The 20724-nt window shown below is 37.6% G+C and overlaps 1 protein-coding gene across 1 annotated transcript in view; it reads right to left on the minus strand.

Moving 5' to 3' along the window:
• Window positions 1–4102: 4102 nt before the first annotated feature.
• Window positions 4103–20724, minus strand: part of LOC149831270 (DNA damage-binding protein 1-like) — a 52834-nt gene continuing 36212 nt past the window's right edge. The window contains exons 8-19 of the mRNA XM_090013781.1: window positions 14434–14509; window positions 13422–13631; window positions 13178–13284; window positions 11786–11894; window positions 10348–10548; window positions 10017–10232; window positions 9027–9137; window positions 8128–8403; window positions 7745–8019; window positions 6948–7299; window positions 6268–6552; window positions 4103–4868 (exon numbers count right to left, since the gene is read on the minus strand). Coding sequence (XP_089869907.1) covers window positions 4287–4868; window positions 6268–6552; window positions 6948–7299; window positions 7745–8019; window positions 8128–8403; window positions 9027–9137; window positions 10017–10232; window positions 10348–10548; window positions 11786–11894; window positions 13178–13284; window positions 13422–13631; window positions 14434–14509 — 2800 coding nt within the window. The 3' untranslated portion in view covers window positions 4103–4286. The remainder of the gene's footprint in view (window positions 4869–6267; window positions 6553–6947; window positions 7300–7744; window positions 8020–8127; window positions 8404–9026; window positions 9138–10016; window positions 10233–10347; window positions 10549–11785; window positions 11895–13177; window positions 13285–13421; window positions 13632–14433; window positions 14510–20724) is intronic.

The raw sequence follows: 20724 nt of genomic DNA on the forward strand, positions 1-20724 counted from the left end.
ACTAAATCGGAGACAAACACACATGTTCTTTTTTACATTTTTAACATTTAGTGGCAGTCCAAACCTCTGCTAAATGTCAAAAAAATGCATACGCAGATGCGCTGGGTGTGTCCGACCTCATTCTGACAATACATGTTTTCCTATATATGTGGGTAATACATTTGTGCTAAATAAAACATGCTAAATGGGGGTTTTTGGTTTTTTTGGCATTTTTTTGCAGTTCCGACCCCATAAATGTGTTGGGCATGATCGATTTACTAGGAATTCACACCTAGATCATGTATTTTCGATGAAAAAAATGATATATGGAGCCTCAGAAATTTACAAAGATTTTGCGTCGTTGATTTTTGGAATTGTATAAAAACCCACCCATGTGTCCGAATGGAACCCTTCAAAACCTAATCCCTATAAAATCAAGTACATAGATCACATCTCTATGGTCAAAATTTTTAAAAAAAAAAGAAAACTCAAAAACCTGTTTAGTTTAGCATATTTTTTTAGCAATGATATATATAAATATATATATATATAGACAGAGAGAGAGAGAGAGACCAAACTCAAGTTGTAGGTATAGTGATAAAAGTTAAAAACAAAAAAATATCGGCAGTAAAAAAGGCAAAACACACAAGGATTTGATTTTTTTGGAAATCTCATGTTTTTTGGTAAAATATAAACAAAATAAATGAAAATATTTAAAAATAAAAGCCACATGTCTTTTTCATGATAAATAGCCAATAAAAACATAAATATGGAATTTAATGAAAATGTGATATTTATGTTTTTGATGAAAAACTTGAGAGAAATTGAAAATATCATAAGAAATTACTGTTTCTAACTTTCGGGTAATTTCTTGCGAGATTTGTCACTATGGTTGTAGGTCCCCGCTCGGATCCAATTTAGGTCAGAATGAAGGCATACCTGAACTATTGACAACCTTATTGGAAACATATAATCATTTATTCCTAAGGTGTCCTTGGGCAACTCACATATGAAAATCACACATGAAAATCAGTATCAAACTTATTTGAAATTTTTTGGAGAGCAGGTGACAATGTTAAAGATGGTAGGCTTAGGTGGACCAAATTCAAAAAAACAAATTCCAGCATGCTAGGATATAACATATCATATGGATGATACGGAGGAAAAGAAATGAGGCAATTTTTTAGAGAAAAGCCAAGGCTTTGCAACAGGTAGAAGGATGTGGTTCAAGGAGTGTGAAAGCATCTGATATGCATTCTGACGCATTCAAAGCACTCAGTGACAGCTCGATGGAGGCATTTACGACACTGGGACCCCCTCTTAAGGGATGGGTTAAGATTAACATCCATAGCATCTTCCAAGATAAATGATATATGAGGTACACGGTGTGACACAAGGTGGCTATCTAGTGAAAGCAAGGTGTTTTTCCATGATGAAATTTAGAGGAAAGGGAATGGTCTGCATGGTTACAAATTATAAAGAATGCAGCAGTTTAAGGTACAGTAATTATAGAAACAAGCCAAAGGAATATCTATTATCGAGTGCTACAAGTTTTGAAAGGAGACTGTGAGGGGAGTTGTCTATAGAGCTGTTAAACACCTTGTACAGTTTTGCTAGAATTAACATTAGCTATAGTTCCTGTAAAGTATATTTTTTGGTTAAAAACATAGCACAGCTAGAATGTCCAACACTTGGAAAGATCACCCCCGAGACTGGCACCCTTTGATGGAAGGTGAATTTTTTTCTTGTATACAAACTACAACATTTAGTTGATCAATGAACTGGTAGTGGTATGCCTAACCCCATCTTGACTATAAAAAAAAAGTTTATTTTCGCCATTTGCTTTCCATCCCTCCCTCTTGCCAACCATTAACTCTCCTAGGGCTGCCAACAGGTCAGACCTAAATAGCAACCAAAGGACTGAAAACTGGGTCCAGCTTTGACGTGCGGGTACTGGGTCCAGGTCTGAAAAAACTTTATTCAGGTAGGATCAGGTATGGAGTCACGTTTGAATAACAAAAAGGGGAACTAATAAAATCTCTATATGTCATATGGGAAAACTGCAGTTCTTAATAGTACAACTGGGGTCTGTCTTCTAGAGAATCATGACTTCCAAACAAGAGCCCAGCCAATCTAATACTTGGACCTTGCGGTTGGCAAGTGGACCTATCGCATACCCCAAAGGCGCATTTGTTTCATGGACAAACATGGCAATGAGAAATATGTGGTGGAGCCCATATATTAAATACAAAAAACACAGATTTACGATTTATCGAAACAAAAGATTTTTAGTTTTCCTTAGGCAGATTAGGGTTAAGTTTTGAAATTTTAGATGGAAAGGTTGGATTCTCATGCGCTTTTCCTCCAGGCCGTGTTCCAAGAGAGGATTTTCTTGTTCCCTAAAGCAAGTGAACATGGCATGCTTAACCGGATTGAAGAAGCAAATGAGGTTTAAATTTCCTGTTCCTCAATCACATTACTTGGTTGCCCACGGGTGACATGGCTGTAGGTGTTCACACCCAAAAATGAGCTAAACCTTATAGATAATTTGTGATCTAAAGTTCATTCTTAATATATGAGGGTGCCAATAAAATGCCAGTGTCTGTATTTTTATTTCTGGGGCTCAGTTTTTCAAGCCTCACACCTAGGGTTGCACACAAGCTGAGTTCGAGCTAAGCCTGGGTTGTTCAAACTCTCGGTTCAAAATGACTTTGTCCCAGCTCAGCTCAAGCTCGAAGCCAAGCTTGTATGGCATTGTCCAGACTGACTCGGTTCAGAGCTTGAGTTGAGCCGAGCTTCAATGACACTCCATAAAGAATCCAGTAAAAAATTTTTAGAAAACATGGGAACCAATTCCCAAACCTCTTTATCATTAACCAAGTGACCCACCACTAAGCTAGAGCACAGTTTTTGACTTTTGTTACTGAAAAAATGTATACATACTAAAAATTCTGTAGATTAAAGTACAGCAAAAAAGGATTTGAGCCCAACACCTTCTGAAGAAGTCCAACACCCTGCGTAACAATGATCATTTGGTTTTATTTGCATATATATATATATATATATATATATATATATATATATATATATATATATAGGGTTAGCAATAAACCAAGCCGTATTGGGCTCAACAGGTCATTCAAGCTCGGCTCGAAAGCTTGTCAGAGCTTCGAGCTTCATACACCGGTTCAAGCTCGGCTCATTTACAAAGTGGCCGAGCCCAAGCCGAGCTTTAACAGAACCGAGTCGGCCGATGTGCATCCCAACACACACCCAGTTGAATCCTGGCAAATGCCTCGCACTCCAAGGATTGTTCGATTCAGGTGAGGTGGATGAGGCTATAGCATGTTCTGATATAATTCATGGAACTACAATGATTGCAAACTCTCAGTCTTCGATCAACTTGATTATTCCCACCCCACCATCACCACAGAATTGCAAGATGATGCAAGGACATAGATAACCCATTAATGAGGAAACAAAAATTGTTACTGAAGAATGTGTTCTTAGAAAAATCCGGAGAGAGAGAAAGAGCAGAATTTCCAAACAGCCAAACAATAGAAACAGCAAAATGTGGATAACTTTTTCCATATTTTCAAGTGCATCCAAACAACTGTGACTATTCAGAACTTGAAACCCTAAAGTTCAAAAATTTTGGAAGGTAAAACAGCAGAAAATTATATTTCTGGATATGCAACCCAACAAGCATAAGCAATGTTTCCCAAGGGCACTTGAAAGGATAGACTAAATAAAGATACTAGTTCAAACGATACAAATGTAGCTACTTAGAAACTAGAGGAGCTAATGACAATTCAAACAATCCAAATCCCAAACTAGCTGGAAATAATAATGCAACTGTTGGGGTACCTCTACACATCCCAAATCATGGCAATTCCTCCACAACGTGTTGGTCCGCAAAGCGTCAGGTTTCTGCCCTGGAGAATCTAGGTGTGTGAGACAGTGGTTATAAATAAAAGATCATTTCTTACGTCTGAACCCTTGGGCTTCAGCTTGTATGCATGAAAATGCAGCACATCAGGAAATCTGTTACAACCATCCCTGCACATTAAGAAAGCACCCCCCCACACACACCCACACACACACACACCTCTTATTTCACGGAATCAGGGGCCTCATAGGCAAAGGAAAAACTGAACCTAACCAAAAAAAAGGCATAAGAGCTATCTACAGTTTTACAAACGTAAGAAAAAACATTACAAAGTGAACAGCCAAGAACAAATACAAGAGAGGTGGGGAACGGAAGCAGCTACTAAATGGAGAAACAGGGCTTACTATGTTACAGACTCCTAGTGCAACCTCGTAAGCTCCTCGACTCTTCTGCATAGCTCTTCCACTGGGACCCCCATGGCTGTTGATATCTCCTCCATACGGTTCCGATTTAGATCCAAAAATGACTCGATCAGGTCACCATCCAGAAAATTCCTTGCCTCTGAGATTTTCTTCTCATTGCAAAATGAACGCCATTGTTCATGGCTCAGTCCACCAACACCCTTTATCACCTTGTTGAGGTTCATTTGCAACTTCTCAAGGAAAAGGTACTGGTCATGAGGGAGCGAGGCTATAACACCAATCACACCGTTTATGGTACCAAAGATGACCGTGGGGATGTTACTGGAGTCCGAGTCTGGCATCCGCATGACTAGCGAACCACGCCGGAACCGATTAATGAACTCTCCAAGGTGATATTCACCCACCACCTCTAACCGGCTGCGCTCTTCATCGGTGGCAGCATCCATGTTCTTCCGAACAGTGAAGAGATTGAAGTTGTTCTCAGCACCAAGGTATATGTCGTCATCTAATATCTCGACTGCTGACATCCAATTGGCACTGTAATCACGAGCACACTCCTCAATAGCGCCTTCTTCATGCTGCAAACAAAGCACTGAATCAGGAAAAACTGGAAATTTATAATCAACAATCCTTCAACTTAAATATTAATTCTACTTCAGGCAATGCCAGATCATGTGTTGTCTATGTAACTCAGGCAGAGACTTCAGAAAACTAGAGAAAAAACAGACTAGAACACTAGGAACAAGCTCTAGTTGACCCAAGCCCAAAGTACTTGTTTACCTGTAACTCTGTCCAGAGTGACAGTTGAATCAAACAAGTGGCAGCCAAGTTGCCCCAACCACAGTTGCCAGTCGGGGAAGCGGGAGCGGGAAACGAGGCACTTTTAAAATTTTAGGAAGCAGGAAGCGCGGGACAACTTAGAAGTGAACCAAGAATTGTCTCGGAAGCGAACCGGAAGCGACCTAGGAAGCGAGGGAGAAGCGAAAAAAGAGAAAAAAGAAAGAAAAATAAAAACAAAAAAAAAATGAAAAAAAGAAGGGGAAGCGCGCTTCCCAGTACGTTTCAGAAGCACCACATTTTGCGCCTCCGAAACGCTCTTTCAGGGAAGCATGCTTCCCTATGCCCTATGGCGCTTCCGGTAACTCTGGCCCCAACACTTCATCCTAGAAAAGCTGCAGGGACTTGACTGAATGCCCCAACTTAAATCCCAGCAGTTTTTGTTAAAGGTGGACAAAGAACCGTGTGGTTCACAAACTAGAATAGTTTGTCAATAAGAGCACAACTCTGGCTTGTTTGCTAAACTGGCTGAACTAAAACTCTTAGTCAGGTTCATTAGGAGATCAAAAAACAAAAAACTTGTCAAGAATTTTTAGGTAAGGGTCCAAAAAACACCTTATGCTACTGTTTAATAAAATATCTAAATAGAATTTCTTAACAAGCTTAATCAATCTGAACTCAAGCTTAGTTGTTTGAGGCCGAACCAACTCAAGCTCAAGTTCCTAAAGATTGAAATAAATTGGCAGCAATTCTTAACTTGAAACCAATCTAGTACAAATAGGTAGTTCCTATGATAAGCATGGACAAGTGGGGACACTAATCCAAAGGAAATTACTGAACTGGCATTAGATATTGTTTTAAAAGGCATCTCCAGGCATCTTGCTATAGCCTACTCCAAAAAGGAGGCTATTTTCTCCTGAAAAATAAATCTGGAACGTTCCTTCCCGTAACTGCACATGCAGCACAAGAACATGCATACACCACTTGCCTAGTGTTTGATTGCATAAGGAGAACAAGATCCTGCTCTATATTTCGAGAAAAAGAGACTCGGAACAACTTAAGCTGAGTCAACCAAGTTCAGATTGACAGTTACAAGAAGAGAAAGCCAGTTTGACCCTTGAGCTGGATCTAAATCTTGACCCAGTCACTGGTGAATTAGATCAGACAGCCATACTATCAACCTCCAAAACCCGTGCATACCTTGTATATCAACAAAGAAATGGATTTCATTAGATCACCAACGACAATGAAGTCACCACGTGTTTGAACATATAGTGCAACAATATGCCCATGATGACCAGATTCTGACTGCAACTCATGGGAACCGTCATCACGAAGAGTCCACTTGTATAACTGAATCTTCTGGTTGATTGCTGCCAACAGCTTTCCATTGAACGCATTGAGGGAGTACACTGCCCCTTTCGTTTCCTTCTCCGTAATCAGTTGTAATTTGCCATCTTCAACTGTGAATACCAATATACGGCCCTATAATCGTCAAGTAGTTGAGAATAATGAGTTCCAGAGATTACATTTAAATGACAATCAGAGAACAAAGCTACAATTACTTACAAATAATAAGAGGATCTAACATAATATAACATGCATGCATAACTTGGCGACTTGGACAACAAAACTTGAGGACCCAGATTTGCACGAACGTGAAATTATTAAAAAGATGCTCAGATTGCTGGATCAATATATTGACTTGATGAATGGATTGAGACAAACAAATCCATACAATGTAATTTCCTTGAAAAACAAAGATAAAAGTCTGTGTGTGTGTGCACGTCATATAATACATCTATTTTAAATGATGACTTGAAATTTCTCATTCCCAATAAAGAACTTTATTGGCAAAGTGTAAATCACATGAGGGCTACCTTGCTAGGCTCATTTTCCTCAGGTAGGACAAATGCTGTCCCAACACAATAATATGCATTATTATCATCAGAAAATGAACAACTAAGAATTGAACAGCCATTCTCATAGGTATCAAGTTGATAGGATGAAATGATCTCAAACGTCTGATCATCTAATAACCGCACAAAGTGCATCTCTGACTCATCCATCCCAGAATGGTAGTGCCTCACACTGCAGAAAGCAAACGTCCGAGATTGCACTTGGTGACAGATACGACGGGGATGTTCTCCCAAAGGGATCGAGCGAATGTGAAGCTTTTGGATATCATCAATAGTGCCAATTGTAAGTTCGCCTTCCTTTGCAATTGCCAGGCTGTTCAACCCACAACAGAAATGAATCAAGAACAGAGAGGGAGAGAATTGTACAAAGAAAAATGCCATGATAAAACCCACTGGAATATATTAATCAACAAATCAATTTTTCATTACAACTGCAAAGATGATTGATTACCACACCAAAATAGAGAAAGGAAACTTCACTAGGCCAAGTGAAACATACAAAAAAAATCATACAATAATCTAGTAATATTCGGCCACAAGAACCATATCCATGCACACTAATCAACTAAATGATAAAATTTTCATTCACCTATAAGCTAGACGAGTGCATAAAAAAATATATAAATTAAAACGTTGTCGTGATGTAAAAATCATGCAAAACATAATAGAAAAGGAAATTAATAAAAGTATACTGAATTGCCAGATGAAGTTAACTCTCCAAAAAAGTCATACAATTAAAGCAGAAAATACAAAGATACCTGTCTGGGAAGGCAGCGGAATTGAAAGGACACATATGGTTAACTTCTTTCAAATTTACATTGCTGTAGAGCATTTTCTTATTGCTGCTGTAGATGACAGTGGGTCGATCGGAAGCAGCAAACACATGCGTAGTATTCTTGGAGGAGAATGTACGGAGTGTGATAGGTTGTGTCCCAAGGGAAATTTTTTTCTTATCCGACAGTTCACCAGAACTCATGTTCAACGAAAAATTGAACAAGTGCCCATCTCCAAGGGCACATAATAAGTATGACACCTGAAAAGGATATAAATTAACAAAGAAACTTTACACAACTAAATATCATATGTACAACCCAAATAATGACATTTGAAGACCTAGATCAAAGAAATAGCATAAGCATACCTCTTCAAAAGCACACAACAGAACAGAACGAGGGATGATCTCTCCTCCTAAATGTTCCTTTGTAATAAGATCTAGGCTAGGCAAAGAAAGCATCCGGACACTTATATCTGTCCACATTCCAACTACAGCTAGCTTACTGCAATTGGGGTCTTCTCCAATGGGGTTTATGTCTAGACAGGATATCTCATACTCAAGAAGCACATGTTTCACCTCCGTCACTGTACCATTTCCAACTTCCAAGTAAACCAAATGACCACCACCAGTAGCCAATAAAACCTGACATCATTAACAGCACTGTTAGGATTCCGCATTTTTAGCATAATTGCACATTGTGTGCTGAAAATGGAAATGCTTCAATACTTGAATAGAAAAGAAACCAATTTTTTCTTGAAAAAGCTTCTTGATGCAGTAAATGGAGAACAAAAAAATATGAAAGCATTAAATTCATATTTGTACTTCTATGAAGACCCAGAAATCAATAAGAGCCTTCTTATGTAATCACATACAAGAGAAATGAAAAATCTCAAGAAAGAAACATATACATAAGCCATGAACATTGAGGACTGGAAATGGTACAAAAATTAAATCACTCTTTATGGTTACAAAATTAAACAATTCAGTTAGATATCAGCTGGACTAAGGTATTGTCCCAAAAACAAAAATATTGGTTAAGAATTCATATAAAGTTGCCAAAGAGGAACACCTTTTGGTCCATGAAATTACCTAGCGGTTTTCTTTCTCAACCTGTTTTCATGGTACAAAAGAATACAACACAAACTATGCTGACTAACGATAACTATGTGAGTAATCAAGTGTTGCTAGCCAGAAATAGGAATGGACTAGCCATATAATAACATGGAGATCTGAACTAGAGAGATTATAAGATTAGAGGAAAATACCTGAGTAGCATTTGCTGTAGCAACATTAATAGAAAATCCTGAAGGTGCCTTCCATTCATGTAGCAACTCTCGAGTTAGCGAATTCACCAATCTAACACAACCAGCTGTGACCTGAAATCATGAAAATCATTTAAACTACTTACAAAATTTTCTAAATTTTGCAATTTAATATCATTTTTTTCATAATTTTCACAAGTCAAATTTACAAGAGGCACCTTATCATTCGGTTAAAATAGACCCCCCATGCTTGAAAAATAGCTACATAGTTATGATATGATGCACAATGATAAAACCTCGAACTTCAAAAGTATGTGAAAAGTGAAAGATGAAAGATAAGTAACTTTGCTTCATACATGCTATCTAGTTATGGTCACAATAGCCAAAACCAAGCAAATTAAAATCCAACAAGCAAGCACTGTACATCAACAACCATGAAGGAGAAAGTTTACGGGCAGCACAAGTGGAAGAAGGACGGAACATAAAGCAAGAGTGATGCCACATGCTACTTCAACTGAGGAAAAATAGAAAAAGGATCAGAAGCTACTTCATATAGGTATCAGTATGGGTAAGGATGCATAGGGTACAGACAAAAATTTCTGTGTGTGTGTGTGAATGGAAGAAAACAACCCTTTATGACCTTGAAAATGGATGAAAACAGGCAATGGATCAGGTCAGGATCGTGTCAAATCCAAAACTGGTCTGGCCCACACCCAATGAATTACCAGCACCAGTACACATGTCGACATGGGTATGGCACCCTTCCAGAAGTACCCACCTTACAAAGATCACAAGCAAATGGAGAACAGAAGGTTATGATAAAAGATAGAATAAGACCTACAAACATGTTTGTATAAAATTAACCGACACTATGAAAAAAACCACTCATTAAGGATAAAATATTCGAAAGGGCAAATGCAGAACTTCCACAAATCAAATAATTTACCAAAACAGGATGGAAATCAAGCAAACATGACAGTGCTAGACAATCACCTGAACAAGTTGATTGTGGATTACATTTTGGCAGTACAAAGTTTGTGCTTCTGAGATAAAGCCATCTATCTCAGTTTCTTCTAACTCATCATCTGAATTCATTGCAAGAATTCGTGTCTCACTGATAAAGCTAACAACTAAAAAGGTGTCATACGGGTCATCAGTGGAGGAGCGCAATGACCACATTCCTTTTATTCCTTGAAGTTCTACAGATGCCTGCAAGTAGGTAGGCACTCATGAAACAAAACAAGCATTTTCGAAGATTCAAAGCTCTAGCAAACATGATCATGAAATTGACAAAGTGCACATGCAGTAAAATGATATTCCATACTTGCTCATTGATCCCTATCCCATTCCGAACAACACGAAGAGAACCATCCTTAAATGCCCCTGAGCAAGTGACAACCTGACCCTGGCCTTGCCTCTCCAAGTCAACAACACAAAAGTCCACTATAGGTCCCAAATTTACATATCTTTCCAGAACTTCAACAAAAGAACCTTTTGGATCAGGTTGGAGGTTGAGTTTTATGAGCTGTCATCCAGATAAAAACGTTCAGTTAAAGCTTAAAATCCACGATAAATTATTATAATAAACTAAAGGATAATGCTTGTGAAAGGAACAACACACACACACACACACACACACACACACACACACACACACACACACACACACACACACGTGTGTGTGTGTGTGTGGACACTTCATAACTTATCTGAAATTAAAAACATAACAGGTTTTGTTGGCATATCAACACAATTTGATTACAGATAACACTATACAAATATCATATTCAAATAATTGAAAATGATAAATACCTCTAAGAGACACTAAACATAGTAACACATGACTTTGTGCACTAATATTGCTTGATGAACTAGGCAATGCGCTTCAGGAAGAAGTACTGAGGGAACGCTCAGGCAATCAGATTTTTTACTGACAGAAAAAAATCCCAAGGTAATGTTTTCTATCAGATGTCAAGCTGCACCTTATGGAAATATGCCCAATCAATAAAATTCCCGCCCTTTGGCGCTGTTTCATGATCTAAGGGGAACAAATGCTGGGACCTATAGAACAGAGCTTGGCAACCTTTGATTGTGACATTTATGATCATTAAGCCAGGTTGTCAAAAGAAAAGAAGATGAAAAAGGACACAAATATTACCCAGCTATCTGAAACCAATCAAGGTCAAGTTGCGTTTTGCAACACAAGCACAAGGTTTTAGTGACTCTAACAACTTTAGGGTGTGTTTGTATCCCGAGGAAGAGGGCTCAGAGGCACCTCTTCACCGGAGTACTCTTTTGTTGAAACAGAATCAAACCAGCACCCTCCCCCCCCCCCCCCCCCACACACACACACGGGAAAGGGTTCCACGGAAAGGGGGTGGTCCTTGTTGAAACCATGGTTCCCTTTCCTCAAGAAAAGGGATGCCGTGTTTGGATTGCTGCAGTGGGGCCCGCGGAAACGCATGGGTTCCCATGCATTTCCACGGAAACCCTAAGGTTTCTGTGGCATGCAAACGCCTCCTTAGAGAAAAGTGTTATAAATCTTCCAAATAGTAGTTGGGGCCCTTTGTATGTCCAGAGTCACAGATTTTCAATTACTTGGAAGTCATTTCCAGGTCCACCCTTATTTCCAAATAGGCCTCATGTATACCATGTCTGATAAATTATAGTGGGGGAAAATATAAAACAATGCAACCTAAGATTCATAAACTAAAAGAAACATAATAAAACAACCACAACATTTCATTCTGACAGTCACATACCTGTGAGTCTCCAAAGCTTGAGCCAACATAAACAAATGCATTATCAAGATAAGATATAGTTGAAGCAATAGAAGTTTCTCCCAGTAGTTCTGTTTTGAGTCCGGTTACCCTAAGAAAAGTTCACAGTGCATATCAGTATTCATGCAACAGCAATGAAAATTATTTGAGAAGAGAAATAAATTTAGAACAGAAACTAAAAAGGATCAGTAATATAAATATTTTGATAAGAATTTTATAGTCTGGCAAACGACCTTCAAATATGTCAGATTATGCAATTAAACAAAATAGAGAGCAATTAAGTATATTTGTGGATGAGAAACAATGAAAGACCAGAAGCGCAAAGTGGTCCAACCTATGCAGGCACTATTAGGATCTAGTCCTGAGGAACTACTCTAAAGTCAAAAGTGAGGAGAAAGTAAGAATAGACAGAGGTAATCTTAGCCCAAAAAAGGAAGGAGTCACCAAAGGTCGAGATTAAAATGCAGCCAAGGAAACTTACATTTTGAAGATTAAACCACATTAGAACAGTCAAATTTTGGATTGCTTTTAGATAATCCGAACCTTGATCCTATTGTCGTGAGGCGAGGAACAACCACAGCATACCACATAATTATAGTTGCTCTAGCCCAGACCTCACCTGATTATATCACCTATTGGATGGAGTCTAGCAATTTTAACATCATAGCATAACTAGAGTTTACAACAGATGCATGTTTGCTTGAAAGTCAGGCACTCAAGTATTGGATCTAGAGATGATATCCAAACATCTCAATTACAAAAATTCATCAAACAGGAGGTATATTTATGTTCATACTGTATACTGGTGATTTCCCTAGAAAAAATGCTTTTATTAAGAACACCTATATGCAAAAGCAAGCATGCACTTTTTTCCAAGGCAAGAATCCATAAGCTTGCTTGGTTACTCTCTCAGAAAAATTAAACAAAAATGAACTATATATTATGTTCTTGTACTAATGACTATTGGAGGGGATAGTCAACATAAGTGTTTCCTCAGTTGGATTCAAACACAAGAATACTCAGTTGGTTAAGATAATGCAGCTCCAACCAGTCAATTTGTCCCTCTTATGTGCAAAGGCAGAAGGCAAGAATGTACAAGCTTGCTTTGATCATGACCATCATGAAAACCATGTACAAACAAAAGAACAATCAAGCTTCTGTTAACACTTTGGTTGCATCTGGCTTTTCATGACAAGCAATGAAATTGTTTTATTATGGTAAAACTAATTATGTAGCAAGGATTGAACATCCAAATTGTAACAATACCCAATTCATTCTTTCAAATTAGGGGAATACTTTCATTTTTCAATAAACAATTATGTTGTTAAGGATGCACTTGTCATGGGCATGCACGAGAGAGAGAGAGAGAGAGACCTGTCTTTTTCATGGATGATAACAAGCAAATGAAGGAGTCCAGCATGATCACCAAGCATGTATCTAGAGCCATCTGAATCAACCTGCCCATATGCTCTTGTGATAGACTAGCATACAAAGAATACATTGTAAAAAACTCAGTAACCAATTAATATGACATCTAATGGATGAGAGCTTGACAGTATTCTTAAAGCCAAAAATCAGCACACAAGCACAACATGACTAAAGGATGCACTATGCTTACTGGTCTAATTGGGATAGCTTTGAAAACGGATGCACTGCAATATACTATTGTCTGCTCTCCAATTATAATAACACCACCTAAGGGCATTGGAACCGGTATTAGTAGACCAGATCCATTATCAAGATTATTCTGAGACAATGGTCCCTCAACAAAGTCTTTATCCTTCAAAACCACCTCATATGTTTTCACATGGCGTGCATCTTTATTATCCTGCAGAAAGATATAAATCATAATAAGCATTTCAACTTTTCAAACTTAGCATTTATCTTGCAACTTTGACCTTGATAATTGACGTCTAAAACAGAAAATGGTGTTGGAAAATTGTCATTGGTGCTTATAACATCTTAAAGATGAAAGAATATTCAGTATGATACTCGACCAATGACAAAAATGTAAGAAACCCTTCAACAGAAATAATCACTACTTAAAGGAAGATAGAATCAAATAATAAAACAGGTGAGAAAGCGGATGATATAGCAAACTTTCTCTCAAAGAATGTTCAGGATTCACATGAATGATACAAAAGATCTTTTTCCTATTAAGAGATGACAAGGAAAATAAAGTCAATTCAAACCAATGTTATTGTCAAAAAAACAACATCTATTTGCAACAATATTTGGTCCCAAAAACTTTGTATGCCACGTTTTAAAATCAGAAGTACATTTTTCCTAATTTTGCTTTGGGAAGAAGTCACATACAAAATCAAACCTAGGTAAGGTAATGACAACTTTTGAGGAAGGACATTCACGAAAAAGATTTTCTAGACAGCAACCATAATTAACTCAACTACTAAAGTGCATTATCCCAAACGCGCATGAACAAAATAAGCAAACAAAGCTACAAAACATCCGATATAAAAATAAATAAACTACTTGCCCATTGATTAAAATCTCTGAACGCATAAAGCCCCATGTTTCAAACAAGAACTAGTGAATAATCTTACAACATTAAGAAAGAAGTAACAACCAATGTATAGAAGAATGGAAGTATAACAAATGAAAGTGAAATTTACCTGGTAAAGAACTGCAATTGTAGGTTTTGCACAGCCATAAAGAAACTTTATATCCAAAACTTGCAGCTCTTCAAGCCTGATAGGACCACCAGAAATAATAAGATAATACATTATAAATAATCATATGAATGTTTCGAGCAAGAAAATTAAGCAATAGGAAGACAAACATGTTCACTCGTTGCTTCATGACCAACATGAGACTAATAAGATGGTAAATTTATGAATGAAATTATCAACATATAGAGAATTAAATGTACATAGTATACATCACATAAATTATGACAATATTGATTCCAAAAAAATACTGATCATGGATTGTTAACTGTTGTTGATCCACTATAATTTCAAACCCACAACTCCTAGGTGGTTTTGTCAGAGTTGCCTCCAATCATTTTTAACCCACAGAAATATTAAATCACTAACATTAACTTTGAAAACTTTCACAATCTCAGATAAATTCAGCTGTAACCAACGACAGCATAAAGTTGAAAGATCATAATGTCAGAATCTCATCTTTTATAGATAAGAAGTGGGACAATTCAATAATACCATATGCATACTTAACCAACCAGAAGATAATCTTGATACAACCCCACAGTCATTGCAAATGACAAGAAACATAGTAACTTCTAATATTATGTGAAACTACTGATACACAGATTCTTTTCCTCTGAAAGAAAAGTAGTTTTTCCCAGCACTTTACCACTAACGTGCAACTGATATAATAACTCCTCCATCATACATAATTGATGATATGTCTTGAGATACACTAGAGGCCTTGAATGTAAACTATATACAAATTTCAGCCCATGAACTTAATTACTTTCAAGTTTAGGACATAATTCATCCATACAACACTAGCAATATGCTACAGCATGACAAACTCGTTGAAGATTTACAAAGGCATTCCCAATAGCGGCATTGATAGGGAAGAAAAATCAGTATGTATCCCTGCAAATCCAACCACATCTCCACTTACAAACTAGATCCAATGTGTAACAGAATTTAAATGATTGGAGTGAAAGTGGTTGCCTGAACAACCTATTCACGGTTTTGTTAAAATAGATGGGAAAAGGAAACCCTTAAAGAAAGTGATCTAATGAATCCAGTTTTTGCAAGCACTTCAAAACAACATTTCATAAAGTGTTTCGAAATATTCAACTGACGTATGCAAAACCACATAACAACAAAACAGACATTTATATGCTATGGGAGCAAAGATGGTAGTCATTGGATTGAACATTATTTGACTGGCTGTGAACACCCCAAATTTCCCAAAAAAACTTCAGAAAATTCCCTTTCTACCCCTGACCCCATCCTCTGAATAAATCGGGTCAATTTCTGATCAAAATTCCATTCATTTCTCGGATTCACTGGAATCCAAATTCAATTTCCATATCTGAACCAATCTCGGACCCAGATTTGATACCCGAATCCAATTCTGATCCCAGATCTTCTGTTTTTCAAAAATCAAAAAAAAAAAATCAATTCTTTGTCTTTTCTCAGAGGTTTTACCTGGATCCAATCTCAATTTGAGATCCAAACACAATACTTTCTAAAAATCTCGGATCCAGACCAATTTTGAAACTCAATTTTCGAAATTAACCATGTATTTTCTCGAAAACCTCATTTTCGAAAAATCTTTAATTTCAAAACAAAAATTTTACAAAAATACTTCAAAAACCTCGTTTGGATCCCATTTTATTAAAATCCCTCGTATTCTTAGAATTTTTCTCAAAGATATAAAAAGATTTCAAAAAAATTTATTTAGCTTAAACCTCCTTTTTCTGAAATAATTTTGTAAATAGAATCACCCTTTTTGAAAAACTCTTTTTCTAAAACCTCTTTTTCAAAATTTCTGAAAAATATGAGGGATTCCCTTTGAAAATATCTTAATGGCCATCTGTTATAAAACAAAGCCGAAGGGTCGATGGCCTCCCATCCATTTGCACCCCAGCATTTCCTCCTCTCGATCGCCTTCACCCCTCCATCTTTCTACGCATGTGATCTTCTCCCTTCTCCTTCTCGACGATCTGCCTCTCCCCTTTCCTCTTCTTCTTCTTCTTCATCTTCCAATTTCCTCTGGTTCTCCCCAAATCAACAGAAGGAGATCGATCACCCTTGCAGCTACAGGTAAGCAATCGTTCTCTCTTCCTCTCTTTTCAGTAAAATCTCCATTTACAGTTTTCTTGATTTCGCTTCTTTCTTTGTGATTTATCTTGAGCATAATTCGTAGGATCGACCTGCATATAGCAGTGCCGATCTACGCAATGCCACAGCAAAGGAATGCTTGCATTCCAACATCTCCTTCCTCTTTGCTTTATTTGAGTCTCTTTGGTTTATTTACATTCAAGTTAAGTTGATTTGCTCTTCATTTGGATTGTTTTCTGTATACCTGCATTTTTTTGTTGTTGTTATAGCATCTCGTTTTAGCACTCTTTCCTCATTTCTTCCCCTTCCCATTTTTCCCTTTCCTTCCTCTGCATCTTCTCCGATCTTCCTCCCAAGTCGACTGAAGGGGACAAATCTCACAGCAAAGCCACAATAAGGATTTCCTTCACTTCTCTCTTTCTTCCTGATTTATGAATCTCTGAGTTATTTTTTTTAGCAAGCCTCTTTGTAGCATCGATCTACATATAGTAGAATCAGCTTACAAATGGCAACATTAACGGAATTCTTCAATTCCAACATCTTTCTTTCCTTTTCTTTACAATTGATCCCTAGATTTTTCCTGTTTTGAGCATTCGTTTATCCCTTTTCACGCTAGATCCAGTAGTCCTCCATCATTTTTTTTGTAATGCATTTCATTCTCTATTGTCTTATGTTTAGTATCTGTTCTTTTATTTGTTTTATTCATACTTCGTTTCTAGCATTACAATTTCGTGTGTTTTTCTGCAATTTTAAGCTAAATGTGGCATCTCGTTTAGCAATCCTCTTGCTTATTTTGTGAGTTGTTCATTTGCTGCTATGGGATGTTCATTTCAATCGCCTCATTCCACTCATTTCCATTTTTTTTTGGTGTTGGTTCAGTATCATACGCTATGTTATTTCCATTTGGGCATCTTCAGTTATGATTGCGCATCTATAGGATTTAGCCTTCTGCATTTAGGCATTGCATCATATTTCTATACATGTTCATATTCATTTTTCTATTAGTATTGTCTCTGCATTACGTTATTTACTTTGATTTGGCCTTTTTATTTCTTTATTTTTTTTAGTCATGTCCCTATTTTTGTGTACTAAATGTTCATGGTTCGTATATCTGCATTTCCATCTATGTAATCTAAATTGGTTTCATTCAGCGTGTTATCTTCATTTTTCCTCACTTGCTATCCCTTCCACTTGCTATAGTAAATGCTCCATCTGCAAGCCTTCTTGGCAAGATTCCACTTATTGATGAATATTTAGTGGTTCTTAGATATTATGCATATATTGTACCACTCGCATGCTGTCAATGTATCCCCAATCTGGAGGACACAGCTTATTGTCTTCCCAGACAATATGAAAAGTTTCTTCTCTTTGTGGCTAAGGCTCTGCGTGATAAGCCGCCAGCTTCAGATAATTTTTTTAGTAGGCTTCTTGGCGAGGCTCCTCTTTTACCTAATTCAGCAATACAACTGCTGGAGGAATTTTGCCACTCAAAGTCGGTTGAACACAATGGAGAAGGAACATATAATTTGAACGTGTCGCCCAGGGTCTTGGTGCTCTTTGGAGCTTAATTTCAGGGCAACCACCTGTTCGTCAGTCCTGCTTGGACATTGCTTTAAAGTGTTCTGTTCATGTGGAAGGTAATGTGCGAGCCAAAGCAATTCATCTGGTAGTAAATAAACTCTTTCATCTTGATTATTTATCAGAAAGAATTGAGCAGCTTGCGACAAATATGTTGCTGCTGGTTGTTAATGGCAAGCCATCTCCAAATACAGATTGCATTGAACAGAGAATGCTATTGAATTTTGAAACCCATGAAACACCTGTTGGTGGTTACCAAAACTAAGAATCTGGAGCTATTAATAGTGATTCAATCCAAGGTGACAAGAAGTTTGTGGGTAAAAACCCGACATGTGTCCCTGTCACAAGCTCAATGTCGTATGTCCCTTTATCTTGCCTTGTGTACTAAGAAACCGGGCCTTCTCCAACTTATCTTTGGTATTTATGGATGCGCTCAAAAGGCTGTCAAGCAGGTGATTCATAGGCATATCCCTATTCTTGTGAGCAACGTTGGGTCATCATATTCTGTGTTATTATATATAATTTCTGAACCACCTGCTTCCCATCACACCATCACTGCACTGATCCACTTTCACTAACACCTGTTGCACTGGTACAACACTTGTGTCATGTACGTATGTCACTACACTCCCTGCACCTGTGTATGCATCATACAGCATTCTGCATATCCACTTCCTGCATCGCACCTTCAGCCCCCAACATCTTCACTTCCCTCACAAAGGCACAGTTCATCTCTACAGTACTACAGTCTCCACTTCACTGTCGCACATCATTTACACATACTGGCCTCCACTCCTTTCACAGCATCTCGCCCAGCCTGTTGCTATACCTTCACAGCCCTTCCCATGTATCCATCCCATTCCAGCAGCACAGAAGCATATCTTCACCTGTTGTACTATTACAGCACAACACTCACCTACTTCCAGCTTCACAAACATACACTTACCTACTGTAACTCAATACAGCATGTAACCACCCTGTGCCACCACTGCATTTCATTGCTACAGCACCCACCTGCTGTCACTCTCTTCCCTGCTACATTAGCATGTCAACACTCGCTCACAGCACCTTCACAGCCCTCACAGCCATCTCAGCATCATTCACACCTCTATACCTTCATCACCCTCTTTCACAGCACCAATAGTCGCCTGTTGTAGTCTCCATTTCAGCACCTGCTGCCTTTATACCCTACAGCACATTGCTTCCTCACCTTCACTATTACACTCACATATCCCCTGCACAGTCTAGTATGTTATATCTAGCACACCACTTTACGGCACCCAGCACACGCACTCCCCCCCACTACTGTATCCACCTGTACAGCATTCCATGTTCCCCTGTGCACACCATCTTGCCCCGGCCTTACACCAGCACCACTACCCACATGTTTTTCCAACTCCATTTCATCACCTCATTTCGCAACACTCCATATAACATCTGTGTGTAATCTTTCATTGTACATTTCATCAACACTTCATTTCCTGCTATTTCACCCGCAACACCTACAACATTATCTACACCTTCACCCTCAGTATCAACCTGCACATTTTCAGCACATTATCTCACTTCACACTTCCACCATGTCACTGTAACCTGTTGCCTTCACTATCACCATTCACAGCACAATGTCGCCTGTCATCACCACCACAGCATACTCACTAGCATTTACATACATACACCCTTATTGCTTTCTTCAAAGCAACACCCCCTGTACACACTCTCCACCTTCACAGCATGATTTCACAGCTGCAACTGCTAACACTCCTTTACTTCCTTCACAAATATACACTTACCTGCTGCCACTTAATGCAGCATGCAACCACCCTGTGCACTTCACCATTGACATAAGCATAAGCATTCTACGTAGATACTCTTCATTAGAATAGGCATGATCATGTCCATTTTGTCTCTGAGAGATAGCATTTTCATCTTCTTCTATATATTATATTTTGCTTTCTGCTAACACTATTTTTGCAGGAGATATTCGGAAAATGCTATTCTCCTTCTTAGATTAAGAATTTTTGTAATTTCAAATTAAGGTTGTAAATTTGTAATAGCTAGATATTAATGAGAATCTTATATTTCCAACTTAAAATAGAATGTATGAGCATGTATTTTTCAAAGAATTATCTGTGAAAATCTTATTTTTGCTTTTTATTTCAAAAATTCACGAATGGCACGTGCACCTTTCTAATAAGAGGTAATTAATCCTAAGTAAATGATTCACATTTATGACCATAGTCAAAATGTGAACAATACTTAGGATTTTTATCTTTTATGGAATAACGTTTGACCACCGCTGGGGTCTCTTTTGAAAATCCTCATATTTTTTCTGAAAGTTTTCCCCTTTATCAGAATTTGACATGTAAATTAATTTAAAATATATTCATGGTCATAGTCAAGATATATTGAAGGTTAATTTCATTTTAAATCATATAAAGGCACCAAAAAATTATTTTATTCTTTATCTGAATTCAAATACAGATTATATTATAATACATTTTTTACCATAGTCATGAATGTATTATAATATTAATCTTGTTTCAATTCTCCTAAAGATAG

Source organism: Nuphar pumila, chromosome 7 (assembly GCF_984573655.1).
Source record: "Nuphar pumila chromosome 7, dmNupPumi1.hap1.1, whole genome shotgun sequence".
NCBI classification, from domain to species: domain Eukaryota; kingdom Viridiplantae; phylum Streptophyta; class Magnoliopsida; order Nymphaeales; family Nymphaeaceae; genus Nuphar; species Nuphar pumila.